Source organism: Ambystoma mexicanum, chromosome 7p (genome assembly GCF_040938575.1).
Source record: "Ambystoma mexicanum isolate Mex_15411 chromosome 7p, UKY_AmexF1_1, whole genome shotgun sequence".
NCBI classification, from domain to species: domain Eukaryota; kingdom Metazoa; phylum Chordata; class Amphibia; order Caudata; family Ambystomatidae; genus Ambystoma; species Ambystoma mexicanum.
Window position 1 is genome coordinate 162,739,313 of NC_090939.1, and position 15,118 is coordinate 162,754,430.

The following is a 15,118-nucleotide window of genomic DNA, read 5'->3' on the forward strand; positions in this document are numbered from 1 at the left end:
AGTGAATCCTGCAAACAATTATGAATGTGAAGTGGCCAATAGTGAACGTGACCGAGGGATGCTGACGAGAAGGGGGCAAGTCTAAAGTCCCAAGAAACAGTGTGTTGACAAACGTGAACCCGGTCGAGGGATGTTCACTATGAACTGTTCAAAAAGACATTGGGCCTCATTACGAGTCCGGCGGTAGCTGTGCCAGAAAAACCGGCAGGCTGCCACCGGACCGGTAATTCCATTCCGCCTCTGTAATTACCGGAATCACTGGGGCATTACAACCCCGGTGGCCCGGTAATTCTGGAGGCGGAATTCTGTTAAACCCCATTCCCATGCAGTCTCATAGGACTCCATGGGGATGGGGACCATGGAAACACTGGTTCCGTCTATGACAGAGCCGGTGTTTCCATGTCTGCCTGCAAGCGGGTGGTGTTACTTCCGCCAGGTCAGACCTGGTGGGAGTGACACCTCCCGATTGCAGGACTCGGAATCAGCTGGTCCGGAAACAACGGTGGCAGCGGATTTACCGCCATCGTTGTTTCCGGACAGGCTGACTTGTAATGAGGCCCATTGACATTTGTGAAAGGTCTGAGTCCGAATGAGGGAGATCCAGGGGTGAATACATCACACGAGAAAAGCAAGAGTGAATCTGGTGGAGGGAGGCTGAAAGTAGAGAAGAGGTCTGCGCCCAAAGAGGGGGACCCAAGGGTGAAGCCATCACCGAGAAATACTTAAACAGAACTTTGTGTTTGTTAGTTTGTTTTTCATATGGTAAACCTATCAGGCCCTCTGGGCCAGGAAACCAACCACCAAAGGCCTTGATATTGAAAGGAACTGTTTTAGTATCTAAGCCCGGAAGAGGGAGATCCAAGGTGCGAAAAGCAATCACCAAACATTACAAGGAACAGGGGTCAGCCCGAAGGAGGGGGACACAGGGTTGAAAAGCCCTCACCCTAAGTAAAACCAGAAAACAAATTTGCATTTGTTGCAGAAACTTTTGTTGTTTATTGTTTGAATACTTCAGGCCCTCAAAGGCAAGAGACTTTCAAGAGAAACGAGACTTGGTCATTGAGGCCACTGATAAACTGGAAGAGAACTGTTGACTCGTGTTGGAGAAGCTCGAGTGTGTGCTGTGCTCCAATATCCCACCTTACCCCGTGCTCAAAATGTGGGGAGGTTAGATCCAGGCTACCACATCCTGACATATTATTTGTGAACACTTTTTTCTTTTCTTGAAAACTATCGCAATCTGATGAGGAAGGTGAGCCCCTCCCTGATTTGCAGCATGATCATGGTACCTCAATGGCAGGAATTAACACTCTTTCCCCTGAAATCCCCACAGCCGTCAAACTACTGGAAGTCACTACTACAGATCCGATACCTGTTCCCTCTGACCCTAAAACTTGACAGATTAATGTGTCCATGTTATCTGATTTGACATAAGCATGCCTGTTGTAATCAAGACTTGTAATTTGCCAGAGAAGATGCAGGGCAGCATCTGGTCTGGGGTTGGCATGGATCTAATAGTAAATGAAAACGTAAACTGTCCCTGGGCTCACCCAGTAGTGTATGTTCGCAAGGCTGGCTTCTCGAGGGGTAAGGCTTTGTGTGGACTACAGAATGTCATGGCATACTGCATTGGAGTTTTCTTGCCCTATTTGGATTTGTGCCATCTAGTTCTTTTAATACATTAGTGGCAGCTTTTCTTACCTCTCTTCTGTTCCTTTTATGTGTGTGTGTGTACTTTGAAAGCCTTTGGGATCCCAGGGAACCTGTCGCAAACAAAGAAGATGTTGCAAAGAGGTTGTCCTACTCTATGGCTGGTGAGACTGTGGTTTTTGTAGTGAGGAGTCCAGTGCCAGGGAAGCCCAGCTTGCTAGGGAGTGTGTGAACAAATCATGTAGCCTAGAGCAGTATGAAGGTCCCTTCATATGGAGACGGGACTATGCAATGCCAGTGATGCTTCTGTTCGGTTTCTGCCCTGGCGCACGCTGTCATGAACTTGCCTTTTTTAGCGCAGTTCCTGGTTCCGCAGTGCTGGGTGCTATATTGTCACTGAAAGCATCCCCACCCAATGAAAAGACAAGATGGACACCATGCCAGAAGACACCAGTTGGTGAGTTCCCATCCTGCTTGGCCTCTCACATGGGTTGCCTATTCTGAGGTTCCTCTTGGAAGCTGCGCATGGCCAGGCAATGTTTGCAGCAAAGACAGGGCTCACCCTCAAATCCACCCCGTGTTATGTGGTTCCATAAAGCATCTTAGCTAGGTTATCTGGTGCCTGGGTGGTGCCTGTAAGGTGGTGGAGGGGGGCTTTTCTGTGCTTTATCTACGCCTGAAGATTTTAGAATCCCCCTCTGTCTATTATTGATTTGTGTCCCTGGTTGACAAGAGTTCTTGTTGAAGTTAACTTCTGTGTCACCATCAGCCATGCCAGAATCATCCCTTGAATTACGCTTTTGCTCTGTGAAGGTAGGATTTCCTGGGAGGTAGACCATCCCCTCCCCTGATATTCCATCCCAGTGACAGAGGGCCATTGCTTCATGCTGTGTGTCACGCTGTTCATGTAGCTTTTCATGAGCGTAAACCATCTCACTCCTGTTTTCGACTCAGAGCTCTTAGGTTCTTGAACCCTAGAAGGCAGGGCTCTCGTAAGCCAAACAGGAGGGTTGTTCACTGTCAGAGATCCACTGTTCAGGGTGTTCAGCATTACACAGACAACGCAGATGTGCTGCCAACACACCTGTCCAAATTGTTAAACAAGATGAAAACCACTTGAACTAAACAGAGGCTACCAATGTTTTGAGCAGTTTTGGATCCAACAGATGATTGCAACACATGTGTGGTATCCTCTGCCCTTCCCAGGTCACTGCCTTTCAAGGGATGGTGAGCCAGGTCCGAGTTTATATGGTAACAAATCAAGATGACATTCCTGGATGACATTGCAGTGTTTAATGTCACTTGTTGGGACCACCAAAGCCATCTTTTGAGAGTGCTTGACTCTCTGAAAGGCATACCTGACTATTAGGGTCATCAGGTGGCCTGTATGCTACTAAATGTTTGTTGTTTTCCTGACCACATTCTTATCAAATGCATATTTATCCCACAGTCCCTCCTGTGAAAGACCCACTATGTCACGGACCGACCGTTTCACGACATACAGACCGAAGGGAAGAGCTTCTAATGCATTACATGTTTCTATAGAACATATGCATTGCACCGGGAGGCATTTGTGGCATCAATCACTACGTTAATTCTGAAGACTCAACCCAGTATAATGTGGTGGATTTAGGACAGTTTTTTAATCATGCTGTCTGTGCATCTCCTGTGCTAAGAGGGTCTGAGTTTAATCACATCTGCATTATCCATCTATGTCTCTGGCCATGCATTTGCAGCATTGACACAGTTGTAAAACCCTGGAGGTGACCAATGGACTTCCTTTGATCACACCGTAAATAAAACAATGAGGCACCACATTAGAATTTCTTTTTTTATTGCTTTACATAGAAGTAGTTTCCAAGTGTACAACATGTGCATGGGAAGCAGGTGAATACAACATACAAATTCCAGATTCCTCTAAACTTGCCCCACCATTCACCGCATGTTTCCAATCCTGATGCCGTTAAGCCGCTCTGTTCAATTACTGGCCATATTTCATAATGGGAGAGGTAGTGCTCCATCTAAAGGTGTGTACCTGTAAATAGGGAAGTAGAATACATGGTGTCACTGCTTGGTGGCCAATATCTGGAATCACACTTGACTGTTCATTCAAACTTCACAATGAATACTTTGATTTAACAGGTACTTTCCATCAGCAGAAGAATATGTTAAAGATTTGGAACACGTCATACTCATTACCTTCACAGTATATGTACTCGGTACCTATGGCACGCGTTGACCAGTGTTGACAGATTATAGTGTCTGTCGCCCCCATGTGCAGTGTGAACGTGGCTGTTAAGGCCAAGTGACTCATTTGTCGGCCATCTTCTCTGGATTTGTAATCTACTTCACCCACAAGTGAAAGTAGATCTTAGTTCATTGACCTTCTTCCTCCCTGTTCATATGATGCTGTGTGCTGTGGAGTAATGAGCGGAGATCTGCCCTGCTGATCAGGCCTTTCTTTAATTTGCTTTCATGCGTGTAGTATCTCCTCATGTGAAGACACTTGGTGTGTACTTTGAGTCTCAGATGACATTCAATAGACACGTCTCTCATTTACGCTCCTCATCGTCTTTCGCAATAATCTTCTCAGGCATATTTGTCCTTATCCGTCTATCGAGAATTCAGCTGTCGTTGCTTCGGCTCTGATATCCTGAAAGATAGACTACTGTAACAGCTTATTGGATGGCACCTCGATGCTCAATATGAGCAGGGTCCACATTATTCAAAATGGAGCAGTCAGGGCTGTTCATGGGCCGAAGAAGCAACAACTGGCTACTGGTCGCACAAAGAATTCCTACTCTCTCACCTTTCAATGTTTAAATGGACTGGCGCTGAGATATCTGACGGAACGTCTGAGTTTAGCCCCCATTTGGAGGGTCCTTTGTTCTAATGAACCTCAACTTCTGACTGCGCCACCATATAATCTTAAGCAACATGGCGGCATTCGTTTTGCTCGTTTGGCGGCTCATACTTGGAATGGGCCTTCACTTTCAGTTAGGTCTAATCCATGCCTGGCCCGTTTCAGAAGCCTATCAAGACTCTCTTCTTTGCTGTGGGAGTGGGTTAGATTCTTTGGCCAACGTTGCCGCCTGTCTCCCTTTCTTGACCTCATTGTTGTCTGTGTTGTCCTTTGTTTTATGTGCGCCCTGAGGCCTTTTGGTGTGTTATTTATTTTTATTTATTTTTTGCATTGCATTTTTAAAGCACTCACACAGCCCGCGGGCACTGAGGCGCTGTTACAAGAATTGTTTGTTGTTTTTTAGTTGCGTAATTGTATATTTTGTCTTCTTGAAATGCAACTCAGCCACCCTTTTCCTGTCTTTGATGCATCTGCGATAAGAGCATGCAATACTAGCACATCTTTAGTGGGGCTCCCACTAGTGAACCACGTGCAAAACGGTGAGTAGAAGAGTGGCTTCTCTATGATCTCATTCAATTTTATGTTATCATCATTCATATATAAGGGGATTTCATACGTTTCATGTGTTCAGGAATGACATCTCAATTAATTTCTTCAGTGTCACCTTGGTGCACCCGCTGCCATGTATTTTGTTATATTATGTTAAGCCATTTATATGGCGCCAAAGCCCAAAGGCGCCAAGCCGTCAAGGCGTCAAGGCGCTGATCTCTAGAACTATGTAACTACTTTCTTTTTTTAATGGATTCGGGTAATTCGTTCCATGCAATTTTGTCAGTACAGATTACAGAAAAGATGAAAGACTGAAAGTTGTATGTCATTTTTCATAAAGATGCCATGGCAAGGCATAGCACATGTGTTTGTCACTATGAAGACCGCAATGTGGTGAATGGACAGCTTTGAATAAATGATAACCACTGTACATTCCCCTGACCTTCTTCAATTATAGAGGTTTCAGTCTGTCTGCCTCATTACAGAAAGGGCCCATCCATTAACAAAAAACACGTATGTTTCTGCCAACAGTGGGGGAAGCCCAGGCGTCTTGCAGGGCACATCTCCCCTTCATTGGGAGACTAGGAACCCCAACTTACCTCTGTGCATCAAGTATGAAGAATGACGACCGGAATTTAGAAAGAGGCCTAAGACTCCCCACTCCGAAGTGGCTTCTCCTGTCACCTGATGGGGTACCCCAGTCTCGTGTGGTGTGGAATGACTGCTGCTTCTCCCACCCTCCCCAGTGGCTCGGGGTGCATTGGCCCGGCACGCTGCCTGCACTCACGGCTTCATGCTGATTCGCCATGGTCATTGCATGAGTGCAGGGATCTTCTTGCCATGAACCTCCCACACATTGTGCTTTCATATTGTTGGTCTGATTTGCTGTTGCCCACCTTTGCCAGGTCTGAACCACCCAAAACATCTGAATGTCCTCTTTCTGTTTCGTCCACCTCCCCTTTGTGCTGGGGCACCAGGAAGCTTTCTGTGTAATGCTGTTGCTTCTTATAAATCGGAAATCAATATTATTCATAACTAACCATTCCATTTGTATGTTTCCCTTACATTTTTTTGTCTCATGGTTATTGATTTTCTATTTTTTTATGTATCTATTTATACTGCGCCGGCAGCCTACGGGCAAAAGGGCCCAAAACAAAATCACAATGTGACAAAACACAAAGAGACATACAGAGGTTATAGATTGTTTGCCTTACTTAAATCATTTCACTTTATGATGCATTGGAAGCTTTATGATTTTATATGATGATACTATATAATTGACCTATGAGTGATTGTAATTTTCATTTATGTTTTTGTGTCTGTTTAATTTTGATCACTAATTAGCGCGTGGTTACGAACAACACTTGACCTATTGGAATCATATGAATGAAAATGATTACGGTATTTGGTATGGAACCCTGAAGAAGAGCTATGGATTGAAACACGTGGTGGCTCAAGGAACCAATAATAAATTAGTAGAATTGAAAGCTCACTTTGGTCTGATTGTTCATCTAAATGAAGTATAACCATGAAGTGGAGTGCTGCTTGGAACCTAGGATCTGATCCTTTGTGGCTGACAAATAAATATGTTTTAGGATTTTGGGCCGCATGATTGAGGCGCAGTGTATCTAGAACATGCGTGTTCCGCCACGTACCCAAGTTAACATTGTCATCTGGAATGTATGAACAAATGATGCGTAATCCAAGGTATGCCCGGTTCATATCACTGACGATTCCATGCATATAAAATAATCATAGCATGTCTGGTCCTTACTGAACGTTAATGCCACTAACACCAAGTTGCTCATAGGATGTATACTGTGACACTTAAAGTGTCAGTGTATAACCAATTATTCTTATTAGATTCAAACAATGAATGAATAATATTGAGAAGCAGCTGCATTCTCAAAGTGTATTAACTTTATGACACCAAAGGAAGAGTTGAGAATATGGTATTGTGGCTTTCCGGAATACACTGGTCACCTATGACAGCATGTTGAGAACCACAGAGAGTATCTGATTGGCCCAAAAAGCCAACATAAAGTATTGTTTAGGCATGACTTTTGTTGGTTCTATAAAACATTTTTCTTGTGTATCACTGCAAGAGTATTTTTTTCTTCTACTTTTGGTGTTTCATATCGAGTCAAGTACACCAGGTACTTCAGATAACTGAGAAAGAGAATAAAGGCTGGAGGGGAAGCAGGGCTGGGAGATGGTACTGGGGGGGAAGCAGGGCTGGGAGATGGTACTGGGGGGGAAGCAGGGCTGGGAGTTGGGACTGGGCGGGGAGCAGGGCTGGGAGATGGTACTGGAGGGGAAGCAGGGCTGGGAGATGGTACTGGAGGGGAAGCAGGGCTGGGAGATGGTACTGGAGGTGAAGTAGGGCTGGGAGTTGCTACTGGAGGGGAAGCAGGGCTGGGAGTTGGTACTGGAGGGGAAGCAGGGCTGGGAGATGGTACTGGAGGGGGAGCAGGGCTGGGAGTTGGTACTGGAGGGGAAGCAGGGCTGGGAGACGGTACTGGAGGGGGAGCAGGGATGGGAGTTGGGACTGGAGGGGAAGCAGGGCTGGGAGTTGGTACTGGAGGGGAAGCAGGGCTGGGAGTTGCTACTGGAGGGGAAGCAGGCCTGGGAGTTGGTACTGGAGGGGAAGCAGGGCTGGGAGTTGGTACTGGGGGGAAGCAGGGCTGGGAGATGGTACTGGAGGGGAAGCAGGGCTGGGAGATGGTACTGGAGGGGAAGCAGGGATGGGAGTTGGGACTGGAGGGGAAGCAGGGCTGGAAGTTGGGACTGGAGGGGAAGCAGGGCTGGGAGTTGGTACTGGAGGGGAAGCAGGGCTTGGAGTTGGTACTGGAGGGGAAGCAGGGCTGGGAGTTGGTACTGGAGGGGAACCAGGACTGGGAGATGGTACTGGAGGGGGAGCAGGGATGGGAGTTGGGACTGCAAGGGAAGCAGGGCTGGCAGTTGGTACTGGAGGGGAAGCAGGGCTGGGAGATGGTACTGGAGGGGGAGCAGGGATGGGAGTTGGGACTGGAGGGGAACCAGGGCTGGGAGTTGGTACTGGAGGGGAAGCAGGGCTGGGAGACGGTACTGGAGGGGGAGCAGGGATGGGAGTTGGGACTGGAGGGGAAGCAGGGCTGGGAGTTGGTACTGGAGGGGAAGCAGGGCTGGGAGTTGCTACTGGAGGGGAAGCAGGCCTGGGAGTTGGTACTGGAGGGGAAGCAGGGCTGGGAGTTGGTACTGGGGGGAAGCAGGGCTGGGAGATGGTACTGGAGGGGAAGCAGGGCTGGGAGATGGTACTGGAGGGGAAGCAGGGATGGGAGTTGGGACTGGAGGGGAAGCAGGGCTGGAAGTTGGGACTGGAGGGGAAGCAGGGCTGGGAGATGGTACTGGAGTGGGGAGCAGGGCTTGGAGTTGGTACTGGAGGGGAAGCAGGGCTGGGAGTTGGTACTGGAGGGGAACCAGGACTGGGAGATGGTACTGGAGGGGGAGCAGGGATGGGAGTTGGGACTGCAAGGGAAGCAGGGCTGGCAGTTGGTACTGGAGGGGAAGCAGGGCTGGGAGATGGTACTGGAGGGGGAGCAGGGATGGGAGTTGGGACTGGAGGGGAACCAGGGCTGGGAGTTGGTACTGGAGGGGAAGCAGGGCTGGGAGATGGTACTGGAGGGGGGAGCAGGCATGGGAGTTGGTACTGGAGGGGAAGCAGGGCTGGGAGTTGGTACTGGGGGGGAAGCAGGGCTGGGAGTTGGTACTGGAGGGGAAGCAGTGCTGGGAGATGGTACTGGAGGGGGAGCAGGGATGGGAGTTGGGACTGGAGGGGAAGCAGGGCTGGGAGTTGGTACTGGAGGGGAAGCAGGGCTGGGAGATGGTACTGGAGGGGAAGCAGGGCTGTTAGTTGCTACTGGAGGGGAAGCAGGGCTGGGAGTTGGTACTGGAGGGGAAGCAGGCTGGGAGATGGTACTGTAGGGGGAGCAGGGATGGGAGTTGGGACTGGAGGGGAAGCAGGGCTGGGGGTTGGTACTGGAGGGGAAGCAGGGCTGGGAGTTGGTACTGGAGGGGAAGCAGGGCTGGGAGTTGGTACTGGAGGGGAAGCAGAGCTGGGAGATGGTACTGGAGGGGAAGCAGGGCTGGGAGTTGGTACTGGAGGGGAAGAAGGGCTGGGAGATGGTACTGGAGGGGAAGCAGGGCTGGGAGTTGCTACTGGAGGGGAAGCAGGGCTGGGAGTTGGTACTGGAGGGCAAGCAGGGCTCGGAGATGGTACTGGAGGGGGAGCAGGGATGGGAGTTGGGACTGGAGGGGAAGCAGGGCTGGGAGTTGGTACTGGAGGGGAAGGAGGGCTGGGAGTTGGTACTGGAGGGGAAGCAGGGCTGGGAGTTGGTTCTGGAGGGGAAGCAGGGCTGGGGGTTGGTACTGGAGGGGAAGCAGGGCTGGGAGATGGTACTGGAGGGGGAGCAGGGATGGGAGTTGGGACTGGAGGGGAAGCAGGGCTGGCAGTTGGTACTGGAGGGGAAGCAGGGCTGGGAGATGGTACTGGAGGGGGAGCAGGGATGGGACTTGGGACTGGAGGGGAAGCAGGGCTGGGAGTTGGTACTGGAGGGGAAGCAGGGCTGGGAGATGGTACTGGATGGGGGAGCAGGCATGGGAGTTGGTACTGGAGGGGAAGCAGGGCTGGGAGTTGGTACTGAAGGGGAAGCAGGTTTGGGAGTTAAGGCTGGAGGGGAAGCAGGGCTGGGAGTTGGTATTGGAGGGGAAGCAGGGCTGGGAGTTGGTACTGGAGGGGGAGCAGGGCTGGGAGTTGGTACTGGAGGGGTAGCAGGGCTGGGAGATGGTACTGGAGGGGAAGCAGGTTTGGGAGTTAAGATTGGAGGGGAAGCAAGGCTAGGAGTTGGTACTGGAAGGGAGGCAGGGCTGGGAGTTGGTACTGGAAGGGAAGCAGGGCTGGGAGATGGTACTGGAGGGGAAGCAGGGCTGGGAGTTGGTACTGAAGGGGAAGCAGGGCTGGGAGTTGGTACTGGAGGGGAAGCAGGGCTGGGAGATGGTACTGGAGGGGAAGCAGGGCTGGGAGATGGTACTGGAGGGGGAGCAGGGATGGGAGTTGGGACTGGAGGGGAAGCAGGGCTGGGAGTTGGTACTGGAGGGGAAGCAGGGCTGGGAGTTGGTACTGGAGGGGAAGCAGGGCTGGGAGTTGGTACTGGAGGGGAAGCAGGGCTGGGAGTTGGTACTGGGGGGAAGCAGGGCTGGGAGATGGTACTGGAGGGGAAGCAGGTCTGGGAGTTGGTACTGGAGGGGAGGCAGGGCTGGGAGATGGTACTGGAGGGGAAGCAGGGCTGGGAGTTGCTACTGGAGGGGAAGCAGGGCTGGGAGTTGGTACTGGAGGGGAAGCAGGGCTGGGAGATGGTACTGGAGGGGAAGCAGGGATGGGAGTTGGGACTGGAGGGGAAGCAGGGCTGGGAGTTGGTACTGGAGGGGAAGGAGGGCTGGGAGTTGGTACTGGAGGGGAAGCAGGGCTTGGAGTTGGTACTGGAGGGGAAGCAGGGCTGGGAGTTGGTACTGGAGGGGAAGCAGGGTTGGGAGATGGTACTGGAGGGGGAGCAGGGATGGGAGTTGGGACTGCAGGGGAAGCAGGGCTGGCAGTTGGTACTGGAGGGGAAGCAGGGCTGGGAGATGGTACTGGAGGGTGAGCAGGGATGGGAGTTGGGACTGGAGGGGAACCAGGGCTGGGAGTTGGTACTGGAGGGGAAGCAGGGCTGGGAGATGGTACTGGAGTGGGGAGCAGGCATGGGAGTTGCTACTGGAGGGGAAGCAGGGCTGGGAGTTGGTACTGGGGGGGAAGCAGGGCTGGGAGTTGGTACTGGAGGGGAAGCAGGGCTGGGAGATGGTACTGGAGGGGAAGCAGGGCTGGGAGTTGGTACTGAAGGGGAAGCAGGGCTGGGAGCTGGTACTGGAGGGGAAGCAGGGCTCGGAGTTGCTACTGGAGGGGAAGCAGGGCTGGGAGTTGGTACTGGAGGGGAAGCAGTGCTGGGATATGGTACTGGAGGGGGAGCAGGGATGGGAGTTGGGACTGGAGGGGAAGCAGGGCTGGGAGTTGGTACTGGAGGGGAAGCAGGGCTGGGAGATGGTACTGGAGGGGAAGCAGGGCTGGGAGTTGGTCCTGGAGGGGAAGCAGGCTGGGAGATGGTACTGTAGGGGGAGCAGGGATGGGAGTTGGGACTGGAGGGGAAGCAGGGCTGGGGGTTGGTACTGGAGGGGAAGCAGGGCTGGGAGTTGGTACTGGAGGGGAAGCAGGGCTGGGAGTTGGTACTGGAGGGGAAGCAGGGCTGGGAGTTGGTACTGGAGGGGAAGCAGGGCTGGGAGATGGTACTGGAGGGGAAGCAGGGCTGGGAGTTGGTACTGGAGGGGAAGAAGGGCTGGGAGATGGTACTGGAGGGGAAGCAGGGCTGGGAGTTGCTACTGGAGGGGAAGCAGGGCTGGGAGTTGGTACTGGAGGGCAAGCAGGGCTGGGAGATGGTACTGGAGGGGGAGCAGGGATGGGAGTTGGGACTGGAGGGGAAGCAGGGCTGGGAGTTGGTAATGGAGGGGAAGGGGGGCTGGGAGTTGGTACTGGAGGGGAAGCAGGGCTGGGAGTTGGTACTGGAGGGGAAGCAGGGCTGGGGGTTGGTACTGGAGGGGGAGCAGGGATGGGAGTTGCGACTGGAGGGGAAGCAGGGCTGGCAGTTGGTACTGGAGGGGAAGCAGGGCTGGGAGATGGTACTAGAGGGGGAGCAGGGATGGGAGTTGGGACTGGAGGGGAAGCAGGGCTGGGAGTTGGTACTGGAGGGGAAGCAGGGCTGGGAGATGGTACTGGAGGGGGGAGCAGGCATGGGAGTTGGTACTGGAGGGGAAGCAGGGCTGGGAGTTGGTACTGAAGGGGAAGCAGGTTTGGGAGTTAAGACTGGAGGGGAAGCAGGGCTGGGAGATGGTACTGGAGGGGAAGCAGGGCTGGGAGTTGGTACTGGAGGGGTAGCAGGGCTGGGAGATGGTACTGGAGGGGAAGCAGGGCTGGGAGATGGTACTGGAGGGGAAGCAGGTTTGGGAGTTAAGATTGGAGGGGAAGCAAGGCTAGGAGTTGGTACTGGAAGGGAAGCAGGGCGGGGAGTTGGTACTGGAGGGGAAGCAGGGCTGGGAGATGGTACTGGAGGGGAAGCAGGGCTGGGAGTTGGTACTGAAGGGGAAGCAGGGCTGGGAGTTGGTACTGGAGGGGAAGCAGGGCTGGGAGATGGTACTGGAGGGGAAGCAGGGCTGGGAGTTGCTACTGGAGGGGAAGCAGGGCTGGGAGTTGGTACTGGAGGGGAAGCAGGGCTGGGAGGTGGTACTGGAGGGGAAGCAGGGCTGGGAGTTGGTACTGGAGGGGAAGCAGGGCTGGGAGTTGGTACTGGAGGGGAAGCAGGGCTGGGAGTTGGTACTGGAGGGGAAGCAGGGCTGGGAGATGGTACTGGAGGGGAGGCAGGGCTGGGAGATGGTACTGGAGGGGAAGCAGGGCTGGGAGATGGTACTGGAGGGGAAGCAGGGCTGGGAGTTGTTACTGGAGGGGAAGCAGGGCTGGGAGTTGGTACTGGAGGGGAAGCAGGGCTGGGAGATGGTACTGGAGGGGGAGCAGGGATGGGAGTTGGGACTGGAGGGGAAGCAGGGCTGGGAGTTGGTATTGGAGGGGAAGCAGTGCTGGGAGTTGGTACTGGAGGGGAAGCAGGGCTGGAAGTTGGTACTGGAGGGGAAGCAGGGCTGGGAGTTGGTACTGGAGGGGAAGCAGGGCTGGGAGATGGTACTGGAGGGGAAGCAGGGCTGGGAGTTGCTACTGGAGGGGAAGCAGGGCTGGGAGTTGGTACTGGAGGGCAAGCAGGGCTGGGAGATGGTACTGGAGGGGGAGCAGGGATGGGAGTTGGGACTGGAGGGGAAGCAGGGCTGGGAGTTGGTAATGGAGGGGAAGGGGGGCTGGGAGTTGGTACTGGAGGGGAAGCAGGGCTGGGAGTTGGTACTGGAGGGGAAGCAGGGCTGGGGGTTGGTACTGGAGGGGGAGCAGGGATGGGAGTTGCGACTGGAGGGGAAGCAGGGCTGGCAGTTGGTACTGGAGGGGAAGCAGGGCTGGGAGATGGTACTAGAGGGGGAGCAGGGATGGGAGTTGGGACTGGAGGGGAAGCAGGGCTGGGAGTTGGTACTGGAGGGGAAGCAGGGCTGGGAGATGGTACTGGAGGGGGGAGCAGGCATGGGAGTTGGTACTGGAGGGGAAGCAGGGCTGGGAGTTGGTACTGAAGGGGAAGCAGGTTTGGGAGTTAAGACTGGAGGGGAAGCAGGGCTGGGAGATGGTACTGGAGGGGAAGCAGGGCTGGGAGTTGGTACTGGAGGGGTAGCAGGGCTGGGAGATGGTACTGGAGGGGAAGCAGGGCTGGGAGATGGTACTGGAGGGGAAGCAGGTTTGGGAGTTAAGATTGGAGGGGAAGCAAGGCTAGGAGTTGGTACTGGAAGGGAAGCAGGGCGGGGAGTTGGTACTGGAGGGGAAGCAGGGCTGGGAGATGGTACTGGAGGGGAAGCAGGGCTGGGAGTTGGTACTGAAGGGGAAGCAGGGCTGGGAGTTGGTACTGGAGGGGAAGCAGGGCTGGGAGATGGTACTGGAGGGGAAGCAGGGCTGGGAGTTGCTACTGGAGGGGAAGCAGGGCTGGGAGTTGGTACTGGAGGGGAAGCAGGGCTGGGAGGTGGTACTGGAGGGGAAGCAGGGCTGGGAGTTGGTACTGGAGGGGAAGCAGGGCTGGGAGTTGGTACTGGAGGGGAAGCAGGGCTGGGAGTTGGTACTGGAGGGGAAGCAGGGCTGGGAGATGGTACTGGAGGGGAGGCAGGGCTGGGAGATGGTACTGGAGGGGAAGCAGGGCTGGGAGATGGTACTGGAGGGGAAGCAGGGCTGGGAGTTGTTACTGGAGGGGAAGCAGGGCTGGGAGTTGGTACTGGAGGGGAAGCAGGGCTGGGAGATGGTACTGGAGGGGGAGCAGGGATGGGAGTTGGGACTGGAGGGGAAGCAGGGCTGGGAGTTGGTATTGGAGGGGAAGCAGTGCTGGGAGTTGGTACTGGAGGGGAAGCAGGGCTGGAAGTTGGTACTGGAGGGGAAGCAGGGCTGGGAGTTGGTACTGGAGGGGAAGCAGGGCTGGGAGATGGTACTGGAGGGGGAACAGGGATGGGAGTTGGGACTGGAGGGGAAGCAGGGCTGGGAGTTGGTACTGGAGGGGAAGCAGGGCTGGGAGATCGTACTGGAGGGGGGAGCAGGCATGAGAGTTGGTACTGGAGGGGAAGCAGGGCTGGGAGTTGGTACTGGAGGGGAAGCAGGTTTGGGAGTTAAGATTGGAGGGAAGCAGGGCTAGGAGTTGGTACTGGAGGGGAAGCAGGGCTGGGATTTGGTACAAACAATGAATGTCCGCGTATGTGAATTATAATAAAAACATGAAATAAATGTCACAAACCACATACATTGTTCCTTTGAGTGAACTCCTGAACTTCGTTAATATCCACGTACTGATAGCCCACTATAACATCAATTGGTTTATGTACAGTTAGTGAACTGAGGACATTGGGAACACACTGAGATACCTTCCGTTGGTCACATAATACGTACCAAGAGAAGCAAGACCAGAGCCAGGACATTTGCCATTGCCTAGTTTCACACAGCACTCATAACTGAGGCACCCTCAATGTAAAAGACTCACAAAGATGGAATAATACATTACCATTTCATGTTCTGTGATGGAAACACCAGGGGATTTCGGGGATACTGGAATCAAAGCAGCAGCCTCTTCTGTGGCATTCCTCTGAGCTGATGGTTGGAAACCCACATTCTTTTCTTTCTCTTGGTTTCATTAAACATTTACGCAGAACTGACAAAAAGCAAAATATGTGTACACATTAAAAAATGTTGCGTTGCATTTGTACGAAGACATATAAAGTGTCAATTACCAGGTTCTAGGGCGGGTTCATCAGTAACTTCCCAGAAGTCCAGACAAAAGTGAGCCTGAGCAAAGCTAGCGCCTTTCAAGGGTGCTA

At 53.2% G+C, this 15,118-nt stretch overlaps 1 protein-coding gene across 1 annotated transcript in view; it reads right to left on the reverse strand.

The window, feature by feature from the left end:
- Positions 1–3,493: 3,493 nt before the first annotated feature.
- LOC138525782 (putative gastrointestinal growth factor xP4) overlaps positions 3,494–15,118 on the reverse strand; it is a 51,131-nt gene continuing 39,506 nt past the window's right edge. The window contains exons 6-7 of the mRNA XM_069635990.1: positions 14,806–14,952; positions 3,494–3,685 (exon numbers count right to left, since the gene is read on the reverse strand). Coding sequence (XP_069492091.1) covers positions 14,810–14,952 — 143 coding nt within the window. The 3' untranslated portion in view covers positions 3,494–3,685; positions 14,806–14,809. The remainder of the gene's footprint in view (positions 3,686–14,805; positions 14,953–15,118) is intronic.